This window comes from Xiphias gladius, chromosome 12, assembly GCF_016859285.1.
Source record: "Xiphias gladius isolate SHS-SW01 ecotype Sanya breed wild chromosome 12, ASM1685928v1, whole genome shotgun sequence".
In the NCBI taxonomy this organism is placed as follows: domain Eukaryota; kingdom Metazoa; phylum Chordata; class Actinopteri; order Istiophoriformes; family Xiphiidae; genus Xiphias; species Xiphias gladius.
The window spans coordinates 254,083-281,817 of NC_053411.1; the positions used below are offsets into that span (position 1 = coordinate 254,083).

Sequence of the window (27,735 nt, forward strand, 5' to 3'; positions counted from 1 at the left end):
TGCCATTTCACCTTTAAGGAACAGTATAAGTTCACATTTGATTTCACATCTGTCATTCTCTAGGAGGAACTGAATTCAAGAGTGTAGGTACACAGAGAAATAGGCTACAGCAGTAAGCCCAAACCATATATCTGAATCCAGCTCTATCGATAAAACAAAACAGATAACATGCTACAGCTAATCGTATCATACCACTTCAAAGAGCTTCTCTAATCAATAACATAAATTTCCCATTTGACATTTACACTGTGTGTAGCCTCCTCGCTCTCATCTCTCATTCTCGCATCTCTGATGTGTTGTAAATAGGCGGAGCTACAGAGAGAGGAGAGATGGAAGTCAGTGACAGTCAGGAGGAAGAAGAAATAACCAGATAAGAGGAAACCACAACGTCAGCTAGAGAGTCAAATTTTGCACATAGTCCCGAGACCTTATACAACAATTCGGCAGACGAACTGAGGGCGGATACTGGAATTAAACTAAGGGTTGATTTCATCCGTATCCTTATATCACAGGAAATCGTCCGCCTCCGCCCCCAGTGATCAAGAAATTAAACCGTTTTCTGGCAGATGGAAAAACAGGCCGGAGCTGCCGGGACGGCGGACGGAGCAGGGCCAAACAGGAAGCCCTGGGGCTCGCCAAACTTTGGACCAGCCACCGGTGATACCCTGGACAGGTAAGTAGGCTCTACATTACAAGGAGAGTGAAACTTCGATGTCGAACTGTCCATTTACGTTTATCTTGCTTTTTCACAGCATTTCATTATCTATTGAATATTACAGAAAATATTTCCTGAATTAAGCGGGTAATAACTTTAATTCGATAGATAGATAGATAGATAGATAGATTACATAAAGTAGAGCTTGTTTGGCAAATAATTAAAGTTTTAAAAGTAGTTCAATAGTCTTTTCCAATAAGCAAAGGCTATATTACCAGATTTTTTTCCCCGGAGTTTGGAGGGACGTGCAGCACAGTAGCCACTATACTGTAGCTAACGGCGAATAGGCTACAAGCTTCCGGTATCTAAATCTCCTTACTAGGTATAAATAAGGATGAGACGGCCTAACATATTGTTAGACAAAACAATATGGTCTACCAGTGGGTTAGCGTTGATAGCTATCCTGAGCTCAGTAAAACAGGCCTAATGTAGTGTCAAGTAACTCCCGCTAATGCTGCCCACTGTAATGTACTGTAGGCGACGCCATCGCTAATGTTTACAGATGCAGTTGAGGTAATCCCGTCTGTTCACCATCTATCAGCTTATTGTATTTTTGGTCCAATTGTCATTTTTTCTTTAAAAAAGCAAAGTCAGTTAATTCGTCTTTTTAAATGTAGAAGCTGCAAACTAACATCTTGAAACTCATCAATTCGCAACAGAAAACAGGTCGTGGATCAACCCATTGTGGGTCAATAGGCTAAAAATAAGCTCCTGGCAAGCCATGGTAGTTTGTTTTTTTTCTGATGAAATTCAGATTTATTCAAGAATATTCAGTATGTAAGAATAATATCAAATGAAATATTAATGGTAAAGCACTAAAGGCCCTGCACATCCATGTTCCACCCACAGGTGTTTTCACTTTTTAGCCTCTTTTTAGGATAGCGGGAGGTGTGTACAAATGTGCTTGATTAACATCTTCCTGTCTCTCTGATGGCACCTGTTAAGGTGGGATAACTTACACTTTCTTAGTGTTATTGGTATTTTGAGATTAGTGACCCCACATAATGTTCAGCATTGTGCCACTAAACTTCAACCTGAGCAGAAATCCAATCAGTCAGGTTAATAAAAAAAACCCTGTGTGGGCCTGCAGGGCCTTTAAAACTGGATTTTGAATAAAGCCCTTCTATAAGACAGGACCTCAAGATTAAATGAAAATGTTGGAGCCACTTCAGGGCCCTTATGAGGAGAAAATATATCATTATAACATGAAAATTTTCTTGTTATAAGACTAATAGTTTTTTTTTTTTGTCATGAAGGCAACAATATGCTGCTACTCTGCAGAAATTTTCTAATGCTTATTTAAAACCAGAAGAAGGATTACACCAGTGCAGCTGGCTGTTGCATTAAGAACATCAAAGTGCTGGGTCTAAGTAAACACAATGTACAGTAGTGTATTTTTCCTGACACAATGAGAAAATAATCTGCTGAGTTAGTCAGTAACAGTTGGTAACAACTTATATTATCAAATTGTAACTGTATTTTTTAATTTTTAGAACATAATTTCTTTTTATGGCAACAGTTCAACATATCCCATTATAACAAGACTCTAATAACATCCATCCTTTAGCTATACCGCTTATCCTTTGCGGGGGGTGGAGCCAATCCCAGCCAACATTGGGCAAGAGGCAGGGTACAACTTGGACAGGTCTATCACATTGCGGACATACATAGACAAACAACCATTCACGCTCACATTCACACCTATGGGTAATTTAGAGCCGCCAATAATCTATAATGCATGTTAGGGTGGGGGTCAACAAATATATCAAATTAATCGATTAGGAATTACAGCCATTTCAGAGTCTCAAAAGTAATTGGACAATTAACTGTCAGTCATTTTCATGGACAGGTTTGGACTGTTCCCTCATTATTTAATGAAAAATTAAGCAGATAAAAGGTCTGGAGTTGATTCCAAGTGTTGAAATTGGATTTGTTGGCTGTTCATGGGAATTCTCATTATGCAGTCCAAAGAGGTGTTGATGCAAAGGATCATTCGTCTGAAAAAACAAAACAAACCTATCAGACAGATAACAGAAACTTTAGGATTGACCAAATCAACATGGTACATTCTTAAAAAGAAGGAATGCACTTGGTGAGCTCAGCAACACCAAAAGGCCTGGAAGACCACCAAAAACAACTAAAGTGGATGATCACAGTATTGTTTCCTTGGGAAAGAAAAAAACCCCTTCACAACATCCAGCCAGGTCAAGAACACTCTCAAGGAGGTAGGAGTATCATTGCCAAGGGCTACAATCAAGAGACGCCTTCATTAATGTAAATACAGAGGGTTTATCACGAGGTGAAAACCACTGGTTACACTCAGACTAGACTTTAAAGCCTGCCCACTTCTGGAACAAAATTCTTGGGACAGATGAAACCAAAATTAACTTGTATCAGAATGATGGGAAGAAAAGAGTATGGAGAAGGAAAGGAACGGCTCGTGATCCACTGTTATGGCATGGGCATGAATGGCTGCCAGTGGAACTGGGCCACTGGTGTAAAATGATGATGTGACTGCTTATATTTCTGAGGTGTGTAGGGCTATACTATCCGCGTGCATTCAGCCAAATGCTGCAAAACTGATAGGACAGTGCTTCACAGTACAGATGGATAATGACCCAAAACATAGTTTGAAAGCAATCTAAGAGCTTCTTAATGCAAATAAATGAAATATTCTTCAACGGCCAAGTCAGTCACCTGACGTTTCACTTATTAAGACAAAACTCAAAACAGAAAGGACCCACTAACCTGGGAGGCAGCTGCAGTAAAGGCCTAGCAAAGCATCTCAAGGGAGGATACTCGGCATTTGGTGATGTCCAGGGGTTCCAGACTTCAAGCAGTCATTGACTGCAAAAGATTTTCATTAAAGTATTAAAATTAATCCTTATATTTATAATTATGTTGGTTTGTCCAATTACTTTTGAGCCTCTGAAAATGAGGGACTGTATAAAAATGGCTTAAATGTAATTTTTAGTTAAACCCCTTGAATTAAAGTTGAAAGTTTACACTGCAATCACATCTTGATGGCTTTTTTTCAAATCTATTGTGGTGGTGTACAGAGGCAAAATTACGAAAATTGCATCAGTTCAAGTACTTATGTGCCTAACTGTAAGTAAATATATAGCTTCTTTTTTTGTCTCCTTATGTTCAGTCCAGCAGGTTCTCATGTAGAGTGGTGTAAACAGCTGATAGCAGCCACCATCTCCAATCAGATCTCAGGATCAGTCCCACCTGACATCGTGAACAAAGATAAAAAGGTAGCTAACACACACAGACACCAAAACACACACTCACACTGCTGACAGTATTTCTCATCAGTTTGTGTTTTGTAACTGATAGAATGTGAGAAGACAAGATTTCATGGTAAGGCTGCTAGAAATGGCAGTATGTATGTACTCATGCGAAGTATGTACTTAAGTGTGTGGACAGAGCTCTGTGTGCTAAGTGAATGTGAGTGTACTGTATCACAGCTGTTGCCATTGTTTAGATAAGCTGTTGAGCTAATGTTCAGTTTCTCTTCTGTGTGTGCCTGTCAGCAGCCTGCTTTCTGCAGCCACCAAGGCACATGTTGGTTCATTAAAAATCAAACTTTGTCCTTGAACCAAGAGAATGTTTTTTGAGGAAAAAAAACATATCTAAATATAGAAGTTGGAAGTGTAACATTATGTGTATTAATTCTGAACCCTTGGTACAGGAGCTTCAGTTTGGTATGCAAAATTATTTGTTTGGATACATCCTTTGATAAAATAATAACTGCTGAATTTGCTGAATTACACTGTTATTAGGTGTATGTCTGTGCACATGTGAAACAACAGTTCCTAAGATTGAGAGTTCACCTGCATAGCTTTGACAATGGAAGAGCTGTTCTCTTTAGACTAAACTAGGTTAGCCTTTGGGTGCGTAGCTGCAAATGAGAAAGCTGAGCTGGAAAGGTCTCCCATATTATTTAAATTTACACTCAGTTCGCAGTTTAGCAGGTACACCTGATGCAGCATTGTAACCTCATGGCAGAGTAGTAATTGAGAGCTAAAAAAATAATAGTCATCATTTGCTAATGGTCAAAATGAGTTTACATTAATAGATAGATTGCCTTAGAATATAGACAAGAAATCTCAGTATCCTTCACCTAAATCACTTAATGGTATCTTTCCATTCATATAGTTTTGGTTTTATTTGTACCTCCATTTCTGCCTCCCCCAAATACAGTGGAGTTGTATGGAATTTAATTTTTGCAGCTCACAACATTGAAAAATGACATTTGATACAAGTCATTAGTAGTGTTTTTTTTTTTTCACAAACAGTGCTTGGATTAATTCCCAGACCTCACTTTAAAGGGTCTTAGACTGTTTCAGTCTTTGAGACTGTTTCTGTGATAAGAACTAGTTCCAGTGTAAGATGGCCATCCATAGGTCTGTGGATTATTCTGAGTAATAGGTACACCTTCTGTGGAATGACACATAGCTGTTGAGTTTTAACAAATGTCATTTGTGTGCTCTGAGAACCATGATTAGAATTCCAATCACCCCCAATGTATTAGGGTCGAATCAGAGCACAATTTAGGGTCTCTGTTCCACTTAATGCTGCACTTTAGAGTTATGGAGCACTTCTGTAGAATTAAATGATATGACATAAAGAGGGCTTTTCTGTTGCTAGTTTTTGAATACATATTCACAAATGTGTTTGCTTAGCTGTTCTGTAGCTGGTTTCTGTTGTTGTATTTTCTTGGACATTTGAATCTACAGTGTTTTTGAAGTTGCAGTGCATTTCTCAGATTGGATTTGCGTTGGGCTCTTGTGTCTTTGCACCTATGTCTCACCAAATATAGAATGGTTACTTTTTACTATTTGAGATGATCAATTAAAATGAGAGATGTAATGCCACAAAGTAAAGGTAACCTTACGTTTTATATAGGGCTGTCAATGATTATTCTAAATTCAATTATATTATATAATTTTTAAAAAACAAAAAATATTCTTTTGTGGAAATTAATATTCGATTAATTGCCACACAACAGTGTGGTAATGATGGCAGAGAGTTCACAATCCAGCTCAGCTGCAGAGAGAGTGATTTGCCCTCTGAGCAATCTGAAAAGCCCTGTTTGGAAATTCTTCTGATTTTGGTCAGTAGACGGCAAAATTGTTCAACCTTGAGATACGGTCCTTGTTGAAATTGTTGGAACCCCTGAATTTTAAGTACGAAGTTTAGAATATTGTCAGAAATAAATGCGAATTAACCAATTTTGTATAACCAAAATAATTTAATTATATGTCCAAGGTTACTAAACAAAAGAAAATTTTAAAAAACTTGCATAATAGTGAAAAAATACTAACACAAAATATACACCAAACACAATTATTGGCACCCTTCACTAATATTTGCAGATCCTTGGGCAACAACGACAGCCCCATAATGTTTCTTGTAGCCATCTAGAAGCTTCTTGCACCTGCCTGTGGGTAGTGTCTGCCATTCTACTATTGCTATGCATTCAAGCTCTTTTAAGTTTGCAGGAGTCCTTTTTGCAGTGGCAGATTTCAGCTCTCTCCAAAGGTTTTCAGTGGGATTTAGGTCTGGACTCTTTGCTGGCCAGTTTAAATAGTCCATCTTTTCCTTTTCAACCATTCTTTTGTGCTGCTGGATATGCGCTTTGGGTCCTTGTCTTGCTGAAAGACCCAAGAACTTCGCCTCAAACCTAGTTTTCTGACACTGGATAAAATATTTCACTCTAAAATGCCTTGGTAATCATCTGGTTTCATCATTACTTTTATACATTCACTGCCTCCAGTACCAGAGGCAGCAAAGCACCCGACAGCATAATAGAACTTCCACCATATTTTACTGTAGGTAGAGTTCTCTTTTCCTTATGGGTTTCATTTGTTGCCTATAAACAAACTGATGCACTGCATTCCCAAAGAGCTCTACTTTGGTTTTATCTGGCCATAGAACATTATCCCAGAAAGACTTTAGTTTATCTGTGAAAGTGTTTGCATATATTAGTCTTGCTTTTTTGTACTTTTCTTTCAATAGTGGTGTCCTCCTTGGCCTTCGCTCTGTGAGCCCAATTTGGTTTAGTGTGCAGTGTATGGTACAGGTTGATACCACCACTCCAGATTGCTCCAGGTTAGCCTGAAGCTATTTAGATGTCTTGCATGGTGTTTTTTCCACAATCCACATAGACCTTGGCAGACTCCTCTCATTGAGTTTCTTCTTAGCACCACGTCCTGCAAGCGTCTTAACAGTTTTATGACTGCGAAACTTCTTGATAGCATTACAAACTGTTGAAACAGGGATTTCAAGATCTTTGGCGATTGCTTTGTAGCCTTTGGAATTGTTTTGTTTTTTGATAATAGCATTTCTGATGTCCTCAGACAACTCTCTTGTCTTCACCATTGTGAGTGAGGAACTGGAAACAATTTGCCCCTTTTTATGCAGTAAAACCATCATTCATTAGTTTAATGAGGTCATATGAACACTGAAAATTAAGCACAGATGAGTCTTTTTTGTGTTTTTTATTTTATTTGAAGAACTGATTTAAATTCATCAGTGGGGTGCTAGTAATTGTATCAAGTGTACATTTTATATCTGTATTTTTAATTTCACTGTATGAGAACATTTTTTGTCGTTGTTAAGTAACTTTGGACATTTTATTAAATAGTCTGATTATACAAAATTGGATAATTTGCATTTACTTCTGAAGATATGCTGAGTTATATACTTAAAGTTCAGGGGTGCGAATAATTTCAACCGGAACTGTAAAGTTGTATGCAAGTTATGTAAGCTACAGTTAACCTACCATTCCAGAAGTAGCAACCAGAGGGCACATCTCAAAAATATAAGTAGCTAAGAAGTAGTGATTTCTCTCATTGTCTTATTGCCCTCTTAGGGACATAATGAAGCAAAAATAGATATTCGAAAGCTTCTATCCTTTTTGTTCTTTTAGAAGGAATAATGAAGTATCAATTTTTGGCCAATTTTGACAGCGCTACGTTGATATCAGAGAGTGAATATACTGGCTTCCATGTCATGTGAACTGCATGTTTTCTGTGCGTGCGTGCATGCGCATGTATGTCTTGTGTACTGTACTGGGTATGTTTAACTTCCAGGTGTCCAAGAGGAATGAATCCGATGGTAAGAATTTAAGTCTTCTTAGCTGTTTAAAAGTAATACAACCAGTCAGCACACTGTCATACAGTTCTTAGTCAAGCTAGGCAGGGTCAGTTAGTCCACCCCTAAATCCAGAGTGAAATATCTTAAAAGCTGGACTTGGATGGACTGCTATAAATTTGGTGCCGATATTAATGGTCCCCAGAGAATAAATTGAGTTAGCCATCATCAGGTCAAACATTTCATTTGTCCAATACTTTTTTTTATAACCATATACCAATACCAAATACTAATGCCATTCCCATCATCATCAGCTTTAGGCTACTCTGAATTTTTAGTGCCACAGCAGTAGCCTCAGTGGAACCATTTTAAGTTACATCTATAAAAATGGTTCCAATGAATTTTACACAGTTAGGTATAGAGGTTTTAAATTAGTATCAGATATGGTTGTGTTGTTTGTGAGTGAAAAGACACATCACTCTATGAATGCCATTTTTGTAGATCAGTGGAGTGGAGACTTTTGTCTAGAGAAATAATCAGTTGATCAGCTAGCTTCACTAATGCTAATGTTGATTAATTTAGTGGCTACCTCTAAAAACTGCAGGATTTCTGGCTTCTTGTCCAACAGCAGCTGATCAGAGATCAAAACTGAATCTTTGACTTTTAGTTATTTTACAACTTTAGTTACTTGCAGATGATGAAAGCTAAACTTAATGAGCTTTGATAAGGGACTCAAATGGATTCGGATTTCATAAGTTGATTTGATACTGGATTCGGATTCAGAAAATACTATCGAATCCCAACCCTAGTATCAGATCAGTTTTCAGATCAGTGTATCCCCGTTTTAAACTGGAGCTCTTTGATAAAGATGAAGTTCACAGAATTATCTGAAACCTGGAACTGGTTTTTGACATCATTATGTTCAAGATTTTTTGGACTTCTACATATACCTTGATAAAGTTATCCTAATAACTTTGTAAAGCAGCCCCATCTCTTGTGATTCTAAAAGAAAAAGCCTATTGTGGATGAAATACCAGTAAATGCATAAATAACAAATTAATTATATGCATATCATTATTGGTGTATATATATATATATATATATATATATATATATATATATATAATATATATATATATATATATATATATATAATATATATCATCTTGATACTAATAAGATGTTTTTATAAATAGAATAGACCTAATGTGGCTGTAATGTTAGAAAATCACAGTGGAAATATAAATCAACAGCAAATATACCTAGTAGCAGTAGGCAAAATGGGTAAAATCTACCTTTAATGCATGTGTAATTTTATATTGTAATATTGGTATTATAGCCCAATGAATGCTGGATTTTTAAAGGCTAATGCCGATATTGATATTTGAAAGTTTAAAAAAAAAACTGACAATGATGTATCAGTCAAAATGAATTTTTTTTACATAAGCAGATGATATATGTAAACATTTGCATTCGATAACAATCCCTTTAATTTCATTATTGAAGAATTATCACCAAAATATGTAACGAGTGGAACATTTACCAGTGTAAAAATAAACTTGTCAGTGCTCTGTGGTGGACAGACTTTGTAACGGAGATGATGTTTTTAAATTAGTTTAAATATTTATTTGGTATTTTTACACTACTGTTTGTTGTTACCTTTTCACCTGGCATTGATTAGGAACACCTGAAACCCCATGCTGACATGGTCATTTTGTTAAGATATAATTGGTCACACTCTTATAGACTTCAGCTAGTCATCTCATATGGAATAAATGCAGAATATTTACTGCATTGATATTTGACATCTAGACTCTGACCTTGTATAATGTCTTTTCCTCTCTCTCTCTTTTTCTTTTTCTCACTTTCCCCATGCTGGCTTTACCCTGCAGCAGGATTTACATGATGAAGGGCTTTGTTACCATAAAGAAAGTGATTCTGAGCATCCTTCCAAGGCTATGGCAAGTCTTTCACTGTCTGTCCTTTTTCCTGGTTACTTCCTCCTCACTCTGTCATGGTCTGCATGCCTCTTCCTGGTCCTCCCCTCCTCCTTTCTCTGCTCCCTTCACTGCTGTCGTCCCAAAAAAGGTCAACAAATACTAAATGTCTAAAGAAATAACCTACTGATTTGCATTCTGGGAAATGTTGGTGTTTCTGGGGCTTGGTCCATACTTGGGAGTTAAAATGAGGATATTTCAGCATCTGCTGTATCACGTAACATCATGAGAGTCAATACGAAATCATTGGAGTATGAGTATAGTTTATTCATTATGTTTTTATGTACTGAGTATCTTGGATTTCCTTTGTTACATTCTGCTCAGTTCATTTTCTTCATTGCTTTTGATTTTAGATGTAACATATTTAAAATAATACAAGCTAAAATGGTGTGGACAAACATATTAGGACCCTTAACCTAATATGTTGTAGCACAAAGTTTTAAGGTTATCACCGCGATCAATTGCTTTTTATAGCTCTTAACGAAACTTCTACACTTCTTGAGCAAACAGCTAAAGTTCTTGGGAGAAGGTACTTTCCATAGATGTTTAGTTGGATTAAGATCAGAACTCATAGCAGGCCAGTTCAGAACAGTCCAATGTTTTCTTCTGATCCATTCTTGAGTGCTTGTAGATGTATGTTTTGTGTCACTATTCTGTTAGAGGAGCCATGAACTGCAGCTGAGACAGACCTCTTTTAAACTGGGAAGTATGTTTTGCTCCAGAATGTCTTCATACACTTCTCATTTAATTGTGCCCTGCACAGATTCAAGGCACCCTGTTCCAGACACGGCTAAGTAACCCGATAACATAACTGAGCCTCCTCCATGTTTCACAGTGGGGATGGTGTTTCTTCATTTTGTCTCCTGTGAACATAAAGGTGATGGACCTACCGAAAAGCTCTAATTTTGTTTCATCTGTCCAAAGGAAATTCTCCCAGAGGCATTTTGGATTTTCAACATCCATTTTTGCTAGGACTGTAGTCTTCTGGTCAACTGGTCATTGGTTGGTCGATATGCTCTCGTCTGACCAAATTCTCATTAGTCGGACAGTCGCTGGTGTTACTTTCATAAGGAGAAAAGCGCTACATCAGTGGCTTCCAGGATTAATCCACTATTTACTGTAGTGGCAGGAGAGGCAGACTATCTGTGAAAACGGTTTTCACAACTTTTAACTAACCCAACCTTTTGGAGACTGCTAGGTCTAATGTTTACTAAACGTTTACTCAGGATTGACTCCAAAGTAATTGACACCATGTCAAAGAAGTCCTCGGTGTGGCTGCATTTTGTTAAAGCAGATGACCAAAATGTTGATTGTAAACTTTGCAAGCTTTGCAAACAGCAATATCACAGATCAACACCCAACATGGCATATTGTGGGAAATATTTACCTATGCACACTTTTCAGTAACCTCATGTAAGCAGTAATCAAATCACTTATGAAAACATAATCAAATGTTTGATGATCATTAAGGTATTTTTTATTAATCAACACTGAAAACATTACACCATTATTTTTGAACGATGACATCTAGTAGTAGAACATTACACCATTATTTTTGAACTAAGATATCTAGTAGTAGGATGGGAGCCAAATGACATCATTATTTATGAGCACTGGTAAAGTGTGCATAAAAAAGAAAAAGCTTGTCTGCATTAGGATGCTCCATCAACTTTCATGTTTAACGTTTGAGGCTTTGAATGTATATTCCTGAATAGGTCGTGTGCGGGGATCACCGGTTGATATAGCTCTATTTTCGGAAAATCCTATGAATCTGGGCACGTGCACGCTGGTTGGCTCTGAGTCTGTTGTTATGATTTCAGTATAAAATAGTATGGTTAAAATTATTTAACCTGCTGCAAGTATTAGCTTTTTAAGTTTATTTATAATTCATTTAGGTAAATAAGGCTACCAGGTAGAGTGCACTCAGTGCACTCTGGCTAATTTTAGTTCATCTAGAGTGCAGATTTTTTTTTTCCCTGTGACCAATTGTTTGGTTGAAGAGTAGGTACGATTTCAATCGACCAAGATTTTCTTTGGTTGACTACAGCCCTAATTTTAGCAAACTCCAGCCAGGCTGCAGTTGTTGCTCTTTAAACAATGGGGACTTTGTCCGTGGAGCCCACTTTCTTTCAGAAAGCGTCATGTCGTGTGACCAGACAGTGTTATACCTTGGTCTTGGTCATCTTTTATCTATTTTGAAGATTTCTTTGGTACTTTTTCTACCATTCGTACTGTCCGTCTGTTCAATTTGGGCTCAATTGTCTTCCTACGGCCACGTCCAGAGAAGACTTCCTAATAATGTTAGCAACTGTGGTCACAGGAGCATCAGACTGCTTGGAGATGATCTTGTAGCCTTTATTGTAGCCTGAGCAGAACCAGGCTCAGGGTAGGCGGCTATCTGCCTCGACCGGTTAGGTTGAGAGAGAAAGAGGGAGGGCGAGAGAGATGGGGAGAGAGGGGGGGAGCAGAAGGAAAGAGAACATGGCATATTTAAATGGAATGAATGTCTGATTAGAGATTTAAGACGACTGAGTTACTAACTGAAGATAATCGTCTGCTTGAAATATCACTACAATCCACTTATTTATCACCACTTCCAAGATTTTAAAATCTTTTAAGAATAAGCAAGAATTCAATTCTTTTTTGTTTTATTCTAAAGGCATGCTTGTATATGTGACAAAAGACCTTTTCATTTCAACACCTTTCAGGAAAAACAGAGCATTTTTTCAGTCAGGTGTAAGGGTACCAACACTTTGGGCCACATCTGTATTATTATTACAAATTTCTTATCTATGGCAGAGTATCAATATAATATATGTCAAGAGGGATAGGCAGAATATTTATCACACACCGACATCAGCTGGAGAACACACAACATTGTGGTGTTATCTGCTGTACTGCCAGTTCACTGCTCTGAAATTAGAGGCTACAAATTTAAAGAGGCAGACTTTTTCGTGATTTTTAGGGTTCTGAAGCTTGCAGTGTGTTTGTTTTGAGCACATTACTTACACACTCAACTGTGATGGGGCGTTATTTTCTTTAAAAGTAGTTAATTTAGCAATCATCTTTTCTTCCATTTTGTTTGAAGTTCTTTTATGTGGAGTGAAGTAGAAAAAAGCATGCCCTTCTGTTTCCTGAGGGAATTAAAACAAGCTGATTGTTGATTTTAGTTGACTTTACTGGCATTATAACAAAAATTAGGAATTTGCCTTTGTGTGCAACAGGAGAGTCAGAACAACATTCAACACAAAATACTAATATTAAAACCATATACATATTAACATTTTAAAATTCACGAAGTACCATAAGTATAGGAGATTAGCCAAAAACAACATACCTTAAGTGTAGGCAGTCTGTAGTTTGTGTTCAAGTTGTCACTCCCCTCATCAGAGGACATTTACATTAAGTTGAAACTTTCTCAACTTCTCCACATAGCACCGCTCACCACCTTCTGAGTCTTGAGTAGTGGTGGGGACAACAGCATGTTTTTTGAGGCTCAGTTCACAATAAATGGTATTCTGTTGTGTCTCCAGCATTTGAATCCATATGTGTTAATAGTTTGTTACATCCAGGTTGTTGTCTTAACAGACCTGAAAGCGGTAAAAAAAAATTTGTCTTTGACTGGTGCAGATTTTATCACTTTTCATTTCATCAATCAGTTTTATGCGAAGATTTCAATTTGTTTGCCTCCTAAATACAACAATACCTGAGGGGAAAACCTTCCACAAAAACACTACAGGGAAAACCCCTTTTTGACAGTAATTTATTTTGTTTATTAGTTTTGTTAGTTAGCAGTGTCTGGTGATCACTGTCTTCTGCTTAGTAAAACCGTTTCAGAAACAAGCTCAGTAATTTTCTGTTAGGTGTCTGTGGTACAGGCCTTGCTGCTGGTCCATGTTTTGGTCCAACTGACTGGTCTGTGATCTATACAGAACCTTCCAGCTCTGAGATACGGGGCACAGGTCAGAATGTTCCAGAACCAGGTTCCTCTGCTGCCAGGAGAAACCATCCAGACTACAGGTATATTCAGGCAGTCTGTCCCTGAGTAAAGTGCCAATATGTGTCATGTGTATTTTGTCACACACAATTTCAATTATTCCTAAAACTTTGATATTTCATTTAAAACATCACAAACAAACTAAATATTGTTCACATTCCAAAAAAACCAATAAATTAATACCTTTTTTCGTTTGTTTGTGTGTGTGTGTGTGTGTGTGTGTGTATATCTGTGTGTGTTGACGTGCAGTCAAGGATGTGATGTATATCTGTCCATTCAGTGGTCTGGTTAATGGGACTCTGACCATCACGGACTACAAGCTCTACTTCACCAGTGTGGAAAGGGTACTGCAGACTTCGTTTAATATTTACTCAGCAGCGTTTCATTATCATTATACCTTTAATATACAGTCCAAAAAATGATAATTGTGTGAGGTAAGCTATCAAATCTGCAGTATCTGGCAATGCAGTGTGTTTTTGCCATTGTGTGGTAATGTCAGTCTTTGTACATGCAGGAGTCTCAATTCATCCTCGATGTGAACCTGGGAGTCATCAGCAGACTGGAGACCATCAGTGTTCCCACTCAAGGAGAGAACACCAAAGGACTAGAGCTGGTCTGCAAGGTACCACTTATTTACTCACACCAGTCATAAGTCGTTTATGATGCATACTGGTCATTGAAACATAAGATTTAGAAGTTTAATTTCCATTAACTGATATAGCATCTGCCAACTTGTACTACGATTTTCTAAACTTTTCCCTAATTTCCTCCCTGCATCAGGACATGAGGAGTCCCAGGTTTGCCTATAAGACGGAGGAGAGCCATCCAGATGTGGTAGAGGCGGTGGCCAAACATGCCTTCCCAATCTCCCACAACTTGGTCAGTATAATTCTAATGTCTTCATTAACATTTGCTTGATGTGATGTATGTGTATGTTGTGCTGCAAGACCAAAATACAAGACAAAAGATGCTCATCGGCTTTGTTATTTGAAGAGAATGTTCAATCTGTTTTGGTTGGGGCTTAATTTTTTGCCTGTTATGGAACTCCAGCCAACTGTGTAGCATCACTGATTGCTTCAAGGCAGGGGTTTTCAAACCATGAGGCAGAGTTGCAGGGGGCATGGAGAGAGAGATGTGAGGCAAAAATATTGCATGAGGTGAAAGGGAAAGGTACATGCCAGTGTTAACAATTGAAAGTTAGTTATTACTAATAGTTTGGCAGCTGACTTGACCTCTTATCAGTGCAATCAACAGTTGCAGCAGGGGCAGTGACTGTGATACTGCCCTCCCTGCTATCGTAATTGACTCCAGATCATGGAAGCAATTAAGGTTCTTTTAAACACCGTTAAACAAGCTCTGGATTACCTCAAAAACCAAACTCTTTCTCTGAGTATAAGTAAATCTAAGATTTGATAACTTAAATCTGTAGGGATATCATGAGAGCCAATATCTTGGTACCAAGTCAACGCCAGAATTCTTGCCAAAGCCTGAAGGTACTTGCTTTTTTACAGTACCATAGGTAACAAAAGTACTGTAGGTGTTGTAGGAACTGGAGATGTGAATCTTCTGGGACTGATGATAGTGGTATAATAATCCTACAAATGTTCTAGTCTAACATCAAACACAAAGGGAAGAAAAAGAAGGAAGGCATTCGATAACAACAACATATGGAATGGCGCTGGCAAGTGTGGGTGCAGCAACAGGTCCGCAGCCACTTGTGGAAAAAAAACACACTAAGTTAGTGTTTTTGAGGCAGATCATTAGGGACAAGTTATAAACAACCAAACAGTGTCACAGAGCATTTTGAACGATAGGAGAAAACACCTTTTTAGATTCAGTGTGACTTAAACTTTCTAAAGATATCATTGTCTGCAATGTCAATCCCTAATAAATGTCTATAAATCCTTTTCAAAATCATCCATGCAAAATAGGATCTGCTAATAGTTAATTCAGCATACTGGGACCAATTTGCCAAAATCATCACATAATGTTGTGTCATCACTCAGATGACAGAACATTATGTGGTGTGCAGATAAACATATAGACAGCATCAAACAAGTCAGAAAAAAAAAAAAAACAAGGACACTCAAGGTGCTAGGCAAACAAATTACAATACAGAACCATGAATAATAATCTAAACTGACACAAAAAGTGGATATATACCGAACAGTTAAAACTACAAAAATCTTGTTGGAAATAACTGGTGGATACACACCCTACATAAAATTCCCCCAAAATAGAGTATAGAAAATAAAAACAACATTTCACAACTTTGGTGACACAAAGGAAAAAAGTCCTCGCCGCTGAGACTCAGCTTACATCCCCAGGAGCAAGTGCTTCCAGTTTGGCTGGCACTCCACGACAAAACACAATTGGCAATATTCACTGGTGGGAAGCTGGTGAAAGATCATGTCATTGTCACTCATATTGTAAACTAAATACCCTTCTTTTTACTTTTGTTTTACTAACAAACATTGATTAATTATTTGATATGCATCAATAAATTATTTCATAAGGAAACTAATCTTTGCATAAAAAGAAGTGGGTGTCTACACCACCTCCAGGACGTCTTCCATTTCTTACATTCTTCTTAAAATTGTATCAGTAGTGTAGATACCTAAGTATTTAGAGAACGTCTTCCATAAAGCACTTGTTTTCATTTCCATAGTTAACTAGAGCTGTAAACCACATGTAAATTCCGGAGCCATAAACATATCATCATTATCAGTTTGCTAATACATTCTATAGTAACTGAATGCTAACATACATCCTGTGACATCCTCCGGCAGCCTCTGTTCGCCTTTCGTTACGAGGAACAGTTTCCTGTGGATGGCTGGAAGGTGTACGACCCAACAGCAGAGTACAGGCGTCAGGTAACTGAACACCAACTGAAATACTGACTGAATCTGCTACTGTTAGATCCAGCTCTCCCAACAAGCATGGAGTCTGACAGAGCTGAGAAAGCGTACCTCTTCACAGTACAATTATAAAACCATGGAACTGTATTGATCCATTTGGCATAACAGCTGATTTGGCATAACAGCGTGTTGTTGGTATGAACATGATGGCATTTTGCGATCATACATGTCGTTTTGCCATTATGAGTTTAAGATAATTCTTTACAGATTGTTACTGTATAGCTTTATAGCTCCACCAGTACAACAACAGATCACCTCACGTCTTTGCTGTTCTCACTTTCTCTTATCAACACAAATACTGTTTTTCTCCAGTTTCCAGTAAAATTACTGTTAAACTCAACACTTCCTGCCGATTTTTTCACATTTAAAAGTTAACAGGGATTGTGCCTTCTGAAGACTTTAAATGTGACACATATAGTATATTCAGAAAGTAGAGACATCTTCACTTTTTTCAGATTTTGGTATGTTGCAGCCTTATGATAAAATCGTTTAAATTCATTTTTCCCCCATCAATCTACACTCAATACACAGAATTTTATACATTTTTGCAAATTTATTAAAAAGGAAAAACCGAAATATGACATTGACATAAGTATTTAGACCCTTTGCTACGACACTTGAAATTTAGCTCAGGTGCCTCCCATTTCTCTTGATCATCTTTGAGATGTTTCTACACCTTGAAGTCCACCTGTCGTAAATTCAATTAATTGGACATGATTTTGAAAGGCACAAACCTGTCTATATAAAGTCCCACAGCTGACAGTCCATATCAAAGCAAAAACCAAGCCATGATGTCGAACGAACTGCCTGCAGAGCTCAGAGACAGGATTGTGTCAAGGCATATTTCTGCTGCATTGAAGGTTCCCAAGGACAAAGTGCCCTCCATAATTCTTAACAGGACTCTTCCTAGAGCTAGCCACCTGGCCAAACTGAACATTCAGCGGAGAAGGGCCTCAGTAAGAGCGGTGCTCAAGAGGGACAACTCTGAATGTCCTTTAGTGGCCCAGCCAGAGCCCTGACTTGAACCCAATTGAACATCCCTGAAGAGACCTGAAAATGGCTGCCCACTGACAGTCCCCATCCAACCTGGCAGAGCTTGAGAGTATCTGCAGAGAAGAATGACAGAAAACCTCCAAATCCAGGTGTGCAAAAATTGTTACTTCATACCTAAGAAGACTCAAGGCTGTACTTGCTGCCAAAGGCGCTTCAACTAAGTACTGAGTAAAGGGTCTGAATACTTATATCAATGTGATATTTCAGTTTTTCCTTTTAAATAAATTTGCAATCTTCTAAAATTCTGTTCTCCCTTTGTCATTATAGGGTATTGAATGTAGATTGATGAAGGAAAGAAAATTTAAATTATTTTAGCATAAGGCTGCAACATAAGAAAATATAAGAAAAAGTTAATGGGTCTGAATACTTTCTTAATGCACTGTATGTGCCAGAAGTGTTGAGTTTCATTGACTGTTTCTTAACAACAATTGAAAAACCCTAAGCGACTAGAAATAATTTGTAAATGAAGAATGTATTTTTGTTAGAGAAGGGAACCTTGACTTTGTGGTGTACTGATGGAATTAGTGCTTTATCATGACAACAGATGAACTGGTAATCAAACAGTTGAGGTAAATAAAGGTCCTTGCCAGTATTTGAGAATTTACAGAATGTAAGTAAGAGAAACTAAAAACTTGGAAAGGTACATACATGATTATAGCACAGCTTTCTATGCAATTGTTAATTGGGGCAAATTAAGAGGGTAGCTGAAAAATGACAATATAGCATATAAAGCTATATATATAGCAAGTAATGTAAATGGACTGCACTTATATGGCACCTTTCCAGTCTTATCAACCACTCAAAGCGGCCACATTCACCCACACTCATACAGCGCACACACACACCAAGGGAATTTTGGGGTTCAGTATCTCTCCCAAGGACACTTCGACAAGTGGACTGGAGGAGCCGGGGATCAAACCCCCGACCTTCAGGTCAGTGGACGACCCGCTCTACCTCCTGAGCCACAGCCACCCACTTGTTAGACTTTTTTCCACAATCTTCTAATCGTTTCTTCCTTGCTGTTGGATGTGTTTTGCTAGGGTCTCCCTAATGAGAGTTGGGCCATCAGTAAGATTAACAGCACTTATGAATTGTGTGACACCTATCCCTCCATCCTGGTCATCCCCACCAACATTACAGATGAAGACATCAAACGAGTGGCTGTGTTCAGAGCCAAGCACCGCGTACCGGTCAGTTTGAGAGCCACATAAAAATTCAAATATGGATAAAAGAATTTTCATACTGAGGAACAACTGGATATGTGATTTGAAATGGTGTGGCTCATTGATGTGTTTTGAATAGTTTTTGAACAACAATGGGGTATGCTTCTAATACTGGTTCTGTTCTTCCTTCAGGTCCTATCCTGGATCCACCCAGAGTCTCAAGCTACCATTGTACGCTGCAGCCAGCCCTTAGTTGGACCTTCAGATCGTCGCTGTAAAGAGGACGAACGCTTCCTCCAAATCATCATGGATGCCAATGCCCAGTCCCACAAACTCACCATCTTTGATGCCCGGCAGAGTAGTGTGGCAGTCACCAACAAGGTACAACATAGGCATGTATTTTGGTTGTTTTTCTCCCTCTCACTTCACCTTCATTCAGACTTTGTTCTCTTCCTCTTTTCAATCTTTTCACCCTGGCATCCTCCACCTCTGCTGCCTCCACCACATGCAGGCGAAGGATGGAGGGTATGAAAGTGAAAGTTTCTACCCCAATGTGGAGCTGAATTTCCTGGAAATCCCCAACATCCATGTGATGAGGGAGTCGCTGAGGAAGATGAAGGACGTGGTTTATCCCACCATAGATGAAGCCCACTGGCATTCTGCTATCGACCAGACACACTGGTTGGAGTACATACGGGTAAATCACATATACAAACACACACCATAAAGAATAGTATTTGTTTCTTTATCAGTATAGCACCTTCCTTTGGTTGTTTTATTACATTACAATTTATAGAATGACCTAAGTAAACCATCAACTGCAGAGGGTATATCATTAATATATTGTACTGGCAATCTGTTGGTTGTAGCTGTTATTAGCGGGTGCAGCAAAAATAGCTGATAAGCTAGAGTCTGGGAAGACGTCAGTGGTGGTTCACTGCAGTGATGGCTCGGACAGGACCGCTCAGCTCACCTCTCTGGCTATGTTGATGCTGGACAGCTACTACCGCACACTAAGAGGATTCCAGGTCACACACTATCACACAATATCAGCTATATACTGTAGTCTTCATCTGTACGGTTTTATTTCTGTATGTGTGTTTGTGTTTGCAGGTTCTGGTGGAGAAGGAGTGGATGAGTTTTGGACACAAGTTTGCAGCAGTAAGAAACTGGGATTTCTGATTCATCCTCTGATCATATTCTTGCTACCAATTTGTTAGTTACAAACTTTGTACCATAATAGCATTTTCAATGATCACAGCTTATTGTAAAAGTGATTAAAATCATTTGTCATAGCTTTATTTAAACGTTAGTCTTGCTGCCAGACCTGTCTTAACACTGCATGGTTGAATGTGTAACATCTGCAAGAATTTTTACTGAGTTGTGAAACCAACCAAAATCTAAACAGGGACAACATGTCATCCAAATATTTATGACAGAAATGACTTTTCATGCAGAACAAAAAAGCAACAAATTGAAAACAAGGAAAAATGGCTTCTAAGACCCCATTTCCATCTGGTATCAATATGTGATTTGATTTTCACCTAGTATTAAGAGGTGTTTTGTTATGTAGACTAGTGGTTCTCAAGCTTTTTGAGCACTGGACCCCTTGTAATTAGCTGACATGCCTTAAGATCTCCCTAGGGGAAATTACTGGCACCTTGCTGCACATTCATGTCTCCACCTGTAAAGAAAAACTGTATTTACAAAACTATATTCAAGTAATTTAGCACTTTGAATGCATTTGGATTGTAAAATAAGGTAGTCAGTTGTGGTTGTCGTTTAAACGTAGCTGAGATGTGATCACAGTCTGCCTGCAGTGTGTTCTGCATGCAATTACACCTGCATTAAAATGTGTTTTTCCTTATTTATTGTAATGTTTATTTGTGTAAAGACAAGTATATAGCAATCATTAATGCCACACACCACAGCATTTGTAGCCTAAGCTAATTTGCCATGCCTGTCCCTACTTTTTAATTTATTTTTAATGATAAAAATTAATTATACGGATAGGATGTCCAGATGCAGACTGTATGTTAACACCAGTTAGAAATGGGGGTTTTGTGTTCCAGAGAGACAACATTAAAACAGTTGGAAGCTCCTTGCTTGCAAAGAGGGAAGTTTATGAAAGTGGCTGTGATAAAATATAGATTTAGGTAAGTGGGTAATATTCAAAACAGATTGCCTACCTATGTTAATGAATATTACAGCTACTCATATGCTTCCTGTTGTCTTTATGCTGAGTAATTATTGCAGATGTATGAAGACCTGATGTCAGGTCCAATGTTTGTCTACTGAAAGTATTTTTTTCCTGTCTTGTAGCGTGTCGGTCATGGTGATGAGAACCATGCTAATTCAGAGCGCTCCCCTCTCTTCGTCCAGTTTATCGACTGTGTTTGGCAGATGACTCGACAGGTTAGAGTCCTTCATCAGCTTCATAAACTTTGACATTGTCTTAAAAAACCTAAAGAAATAGTAACCCAAGACCTCTCATAACCGGGCATGAATAATGGCTTAATTACTCATTTTCATGAAGCAGCACACTAAAAATATGTTCTGTATATGCTCAGCCAATTAGGATGAACTCATTCATGTGTACATGGGCTCAGTCGTAGACATTCAGAAGCTGCCTCTCTCTACTCATTCTCACTTCTCTTCTTCTGTCTGCAGTTCCCAGCAGCCTTTGAATTTAATGAGCTGTTCCTGATCACAGTGCTGGACCACCTCTACAGTTGTCTGTTTGGTACATTCTTTTATAACAGTGAAGAGGAGAGGGCAGCCAAAGTATGTACCATTCCTCTGTTAACAGGTGGTCATTGGTCTGAAAGTCATGTCAGACTAAAACTTTTCTGTCTTGCAGGAGGTGCAGACAAAGACTGTGTCCCTGTGGTCATACATTAATAGGTAAGAAGGCCTCCCTATTGGTAGGAGTCAGTGGAGTGAATGACAGGAGTATTTCTCTGACTGTTTAATGTTATCCCCTGCCAGCCAGCCAGAGGACTTCACCAACCCCTTCTATGTGGACTATGAGCACCATGTTCTGTATCCACTAGTGTCCTCCAGACACCTAGACCTGTGGACAAGCTACTACGCCCGCTGGAACCCACGCATGAGACCACAGGTACACTGCCTCTGCTGTGGGTAATGAAGGGTGGAGAGCAGTATTAAAAGTGATGTAGAGGTTTGGAGACTTACCAGCAGAGAACTGTTGACCTGTCAAGTCTGAACAGTAAGAACCAGCATCCATCAACTAAGTGGCAAATAAAGAGAAAAATGATCAACAAACCAGCCAGAATTCAAAACAGAATTATAGCTTTGACTAGAGCTCTTTTAATTACATCTTGTTGTGTCCTCTTCCTCTGTAATGGCTTAATGACACTGACTGGTGAATTAGCTCCACCAAATGTTTATCTCCATCAACTAACTCTAATATTCACGTAACAGTAGTGGATACATTTGAGGTTTTTTTTGACGACTTTCTGGAAATTTGATTAGAATTTGCACCACATTTGGATGGATTACTATTGTGCTATTACTTGTAATCTCTGGTTTAGATAATTGCTATATAAATAAAGTGTAGTATTATTATTATTTATTATTTGTGTTTTAGCTGCCGGTGCACCAGACACTGAAGGAGCTGCTGATCCTGAGAGCAGAGCTGCAGAAGAGGGTGGAGGAGTTGCAAAAAGAGACCTCCTCCCACTCGCTGTCCTCCTCCTCTGAACATTCCCCCTCCCCTACACACACCATAGGAACTCCACTGCACACCGCTGTCTGACACACACACACACACACACACACACACACACACACACACACACACACACACACACACACACACACATATCAGAAACACCCCTATCATTTTCTACCAGTCAGACACATAGTTAAATGCATGTTTTAGGCCAATTACTAAAAAACTGATAATAACCATGTTTACAATGTGAGGGATTCTTACATTTATATTAACATTCCTAAATTTCTGCAAAAACATTTTTAGCAAAGTAAAATGATCTCAAGATGTTTGTAAAGTTTCTTAAAATGTATTTAAAGAAAATATTAACTAGCCTGACAGAAAATCAGTGACCTTAATGAACCTTCCTGTGCTTATTTATATTTTAAAATTTTCACCTACTTCAGAACAGCCAGGTAGCCCTGTACTGTGGCAATATTTGTGTATCTTACCGTTCAATTTCAGACTTGACTTTCAGCTCAGTAAAGGAGCCACCAGTTTTACCTGCATGTGTTTGAATTTTTGTATGAAGAAAGCTTAGATTGTCTCAGGGCTCTGTTATTCATAAGACTGCAGAAGGCTGTCTGTCACATTTTGCAAATGATTGCAGTTATTTAGTATTCAAATAAAGTAACTGCATACTCCCTCAAACTCCTCTTTGTAAGTTTTTGAGTGATCAGTGATCTTCCTCAAGATTAGAATCATGGCCATTAGCTACACCATAGTTCTGTGTTTTGTTGTGGGAAGACAGAGTTCAACTTTTTTTGTTCCGCCAACAAAAAGCTTAACATTATTAAGGTGGGAAAAAAATAATGGTAAAAATCTTAGAATATAGGAATCAAATTTTTTTTGAATGTTTTTTGTTTCCCAGCCTTAGCCTGTAGTTCTTACCACCATCCAGATCCCACCCCTTTTGTAAAGGCATTGACACCTACTTTTGACATGCAAACACTGTGACTTGCGTTACATGGAGCATCGAACAGCTTTCTTCATTGTTTGACAGCTGCTTTTCCACTCTCTGATATCTAAACACTGCCTTACTTTACATTTTACTTTATTTGTCTAAAAAAAACTTCATTTGTTTACATTGCCTTTCCATGTGTCAACTATATCACTGGTCCCACATCCCTATAGTGTAATTTTTTTTTTTTTTTTTTTTTTTTTTTCTTTCATTGCTAATCACTTTGTCCTTTACTTTTTTTACAAACAAACCTATAATCACACTGTCTACCTTTGGAAGCTGAATTGTGAATGTTGTCTTTATATGTAAATAACATGTCTTTCTGATTATGTAAAGTTAAACACAGATGAGCCATAATCACTTCTGACATTCCGTTTTAAAAGTAAAAACTGAACAATAAAAAAACACCAGTCTCTTTCTTGTCTTTTCAAACAGTTTATTTTATAGGTTCCATATTGCTAACACATACCTGTAGCATATTGCCAGAGTTATCATAGCAGAATAGGAGAAAACAGAGCTCACTATCACACTTACACTAATGAAGACTGTCTGACATTCAGTTGACAGAAAGCCATACAGAGTTCAACACTACAAGCTAAAAGTACATTTACACAGTATGAAGAGAAAAGCATGCATCAAGTGTGAGCAGTATACTGTATAAGTGTGTATGTGTTGTATGTGACAGGTAGCCTTGCAAAGTCAGTGCTCCAATACCAAATAATTAATACCTGTGCTGGGTTCTTTTTTTTCTTTTTTTTTCACCTTATGAACTGGGAACAACCCATGACTGTCTGTTTTCGCCGGAATCTATCTGAATCAAAAAGTGAAGTTGCAGGATTTTGTCTGGCTTTGCATGACATGGTGACTGCCCCTAGAGTGGGAGGAAATGCAGTAGAAGCACTAGAGTGTACTGCAGGAAGAGGACAGTCAGATTGGCATCGTTTTTGATAGAAGGTCAGTGTCATGTGACTGCAACCACATAAACTGTCTTCACTGTTGAAGAACTTAGGCATAGCTGTCATATAATATACACTGCAGATACCATATATAGTTTGGGCACCAAGGAAATGTTTTACGAGGCAAGATAACAGAATAATCCAGGTTTATTATAAAATAATCTGTTTTAGATTGTTCAATCATTTTAGGAAGCAGGATTGCAACCAATCCTTGAGAACAAAACCTGGCCCTGGATGGTCTTAAAACCAAGAGTAAGCCTAGTCCAGTGTCCTGTGCATTATACAAGAGTTAGCTCGATTTGATTGCTGATGAATGAAACAAGCCTGAATTTTTCAGTCCCTCAAACCTGTCTTAAAATTTAGCTGGGGCTATCGTTGTTGCCAAAAGCTGCATGAGTGGAATTTATTCAGAATTGAAAGAAATTTTTCGTACAATTTAATCCCTGCTTTTGGAGCACCTTTAATCTGCTATGTGACAATGATGAACACCTACTGTCAGCCAAGCATGAGTCAGCCAAGCATGAGTCCAACACTATGCCTTTATTTTTTTAAATATGTGGTTTGCTGGTATCTTGCTGTTTCATGTGCTGCCATGTATTTGGTGCAACGTAGCTTGCAAGTTATGTATAAATATTTGACATTGATCAAATTGATTCCAGCAATGTCCATCCACTTCCATATTCAATACAACTCAAGATGGCTGCACTTTCCTTTCTCTTTGACATGCTGTTGCTGCTTTAAAGCTCTTAATGTGGTTGAAGTAGACACTGATGTCTTGACGAGCTCCGTTTAAAAGGTCAAGTCATATCACCACGACAGTCTGGTTTTTTTTAAGCACACTTTTGTAAAACACCTCCCATGTTCAGACCAATATGCTGCCTAAATGGAACCAAATAGTGACAACACCTGCTTCTGTAGATACATCTTTCATTCACTGGAACTGCATACACTTGCCAACGGTCTCCCTTAACATTTAAGCAGGCATCACACCTGTAGTATCAGCTACAGGGCTGTAGCAGCATTAGATTGTACTGGTATTGGTCATTTGTTCACACCAGTCTGGTAACCAGCTGCAAACAGCAGTATTACAGGTGTTTCACAAGAACTGGCCACACTAAATCTTAAAGCAGTATCATCATTGCCAATAATAGCTGGGTCATTCAGACATTGTGTATCTAAATGAGCATTGTACAGGTTATTACACATTATTTGTAAGATATCAGGTGCATCTGTACCGTCTTTTCATGGATGTAAACAGGACCTCCACTTTCTCATACACTCTGCTCTGCAAACTAAATCTCTTTAATTATTTCGAGACCTTGTTCTTACAAACATATAATTCAACCTCAATACATAAAGGCAAAGTCAGTCATAATCATTGCTACATCTTTGGTGAATTTGTGTTTTTGCTATAAGCCAACGGTTTTTGCTAGAGCACACGAAGCACATTAATACATTCAGCAGACAGTGAGGTTTGTTATTTTGTATTTACTTTGTGTGAAGGTCAGCTCTCAGCAGCCTTAGCTTCATACAACACCCACAAATTTCAGTTGCACCCAAGGGGCTTTGTTCTTCGAGGTAACCACACAAAGGAGGTGAAAGCAGTGGGTGTTGCTCATGGGTGTATGAAGAATAGTGTGCAGGGTATAAGGCAAAGGTTATCCTTGCATGAACTCTTACAAGGTGAGCTCATGAGTTTGAGCTCAAACAAACAGTTTGTTACGCCAATCACTCACAGTCCCTGAATACAACACACAAGTCAGTTTCCAAAATCAGTTAAAACCATGTTGGATTGTTTTAAGAAAATGTTAACCCCCCAAAAAACTGAGATTACTTTGATTTTAGTTTCTCTAAATGTTCACTTATATGGTTAGTTGTGGCTGCCAAGACTACACACTGGTTCATCATACTCTACAATGCCCTCTATGATGTTTCAGCAACTGACAACTGATTTCTCAGGGTCTGGTTGCACAAAGATCTGTCAGACTGGTCTACTGAGTTAGGTCTGTCTCAAGTGTTGCTCTCCAAAACTCCAAAAAAGTCCAAAACCCCAGCTCCATTCATACTATATTGGATATTTGCATACACAGATCTGTTCTACACATGTACTCTTGGCACATTTGTAGGTGTGTATAGACCTAAAATAAATTTTGGATGGTGACCAAGCTTCCAGACTACATCTGTGATAAACTTCATTGACAGGGGCAGATGATGAAATCATCACACAAGGGCTCAAGGCTACTGAAAGTATAATGTAAGCTTTAGTCTACTGGCAAAAATTTTCACAAGAACAGTGATTCATTTTTAGAGCCCAACCACTTCTGGATTTTTGAGGATAATACCAACATTGAGAGTTTAAAGAAGTCTGTCCACCAGCATAATCATGGAAGCTAGGTCTAGATTTAAAGATTGGAGGGGAACCAGTTTCCCTAATGGCAACTGGAGGTTTGTTCATGAGAGGGGAGTTCCAATAGGAAAGGGCTATTACCAGTGGTTTTTGTTTTTTTACTTGAAATAATGAGGAGCTCTGTCTGCTGAGATCTTAGAACATATGACAGAAATATGGTGGTTATAAGGGTTTTTTTTAAAGTTTGGAGTGGCAAGTCTACTTAAGATTTGATCTAGTTTAATGGAGTGTAGGGAGCCCCAGTTGCTTAGGGATTACGATGCCAACCACAAAAGGCAACGTCCTTGGTTCAAGTCCAGCTAAGGAATTTTGCATCTCTTTCCCTTGTTTCCTGTCGTTTCTCCAATCTTTGCAACCTAATAAAGGTATGAAATGCCCTCAAAAAGAAACTAAAACAGTATAGCCCAACTTATATTGTATTGTCAAGGCCGATACCAATGCCATTACTTAAGAGTTTAAAAAAATCTTATTAGGATATATCCGCCATGGGAGTCTCCCATCGCAGCTTGCTGATCTCTTGATGAGAAATGGGGCATGAGCAATGGAAAAGGAAAGAGTTATTTTACTGTCAAATTAAATGTTTTTAAATGCAGTTCTGCTGTTGCCAGACTCATCACTAAATTTTCCCTATAATATATGTTTTTGTGACAGCTAAATTCTTCTAAAAAGCACAGGTCTTATATTTTGTCATTTTAATGCATAGTGAAACAGCCTATGAGCACAGTGTTGGATTA

The 27,735-nt window shown here is 38.3% G+C and overlaps 1 protein-coding gene across 5 annotated transcripts; it reads left to right on the top strand.

Moving 5' to 3' along the window:
• The first annotated feature begins 326 nt into the window (after positions 1–326).
• On the top strand, positions 327–24,027 carry mtmr1a (myotubularin related protein 1a). Of its 5 annotated transcripts, XM_040140940.1 has the most exons (18): positions 327–673; positions 3,867–3,972; positions 9,709–9,777; positions 13,746–13,833; positions 14,060–14,154; positions 14,325–14,432; positions 14,591–14,689; positions 16,600–16,683; positions 18,822–18,971; positions 19,137–19,325; positions 19,456–19,641; positions 19,814–19,972; positions 20,058–20,105; positions 21,267–21,359; positions 21,615–21,728; positions 21,805–21,848; positions 21,933–22,065; positions 22,555–24,027. In XM_040140940.1, the coding sequence occupies exons 1-18, from the start codon at positions 567–569 to the stop codon at positions 22,720–22,722; spliced, it is 2,040 nt and encodes a 679-aa protein (XP_039996874.1). In that variant the 5' UTR covers positions 327–566; the 3' UTR covers positions 22,723–24,027. The 5 variants fall into 5 exon arrangements, with proteins under 5 accessions (XP_039996874.1, XP_039996875.1, XP_039996876.1 ...); XM_040140941.1 differs by lacking the exon at positions 9,709–9,777; XM_040140945.1 differs by lacking the exons at positions 3,867–3,972; positions 9,709–9,777 and having other exon boundaries at positions 566–673.
• Positions 24,028–27,735: the final 3,708 nt, after the last annotated feature.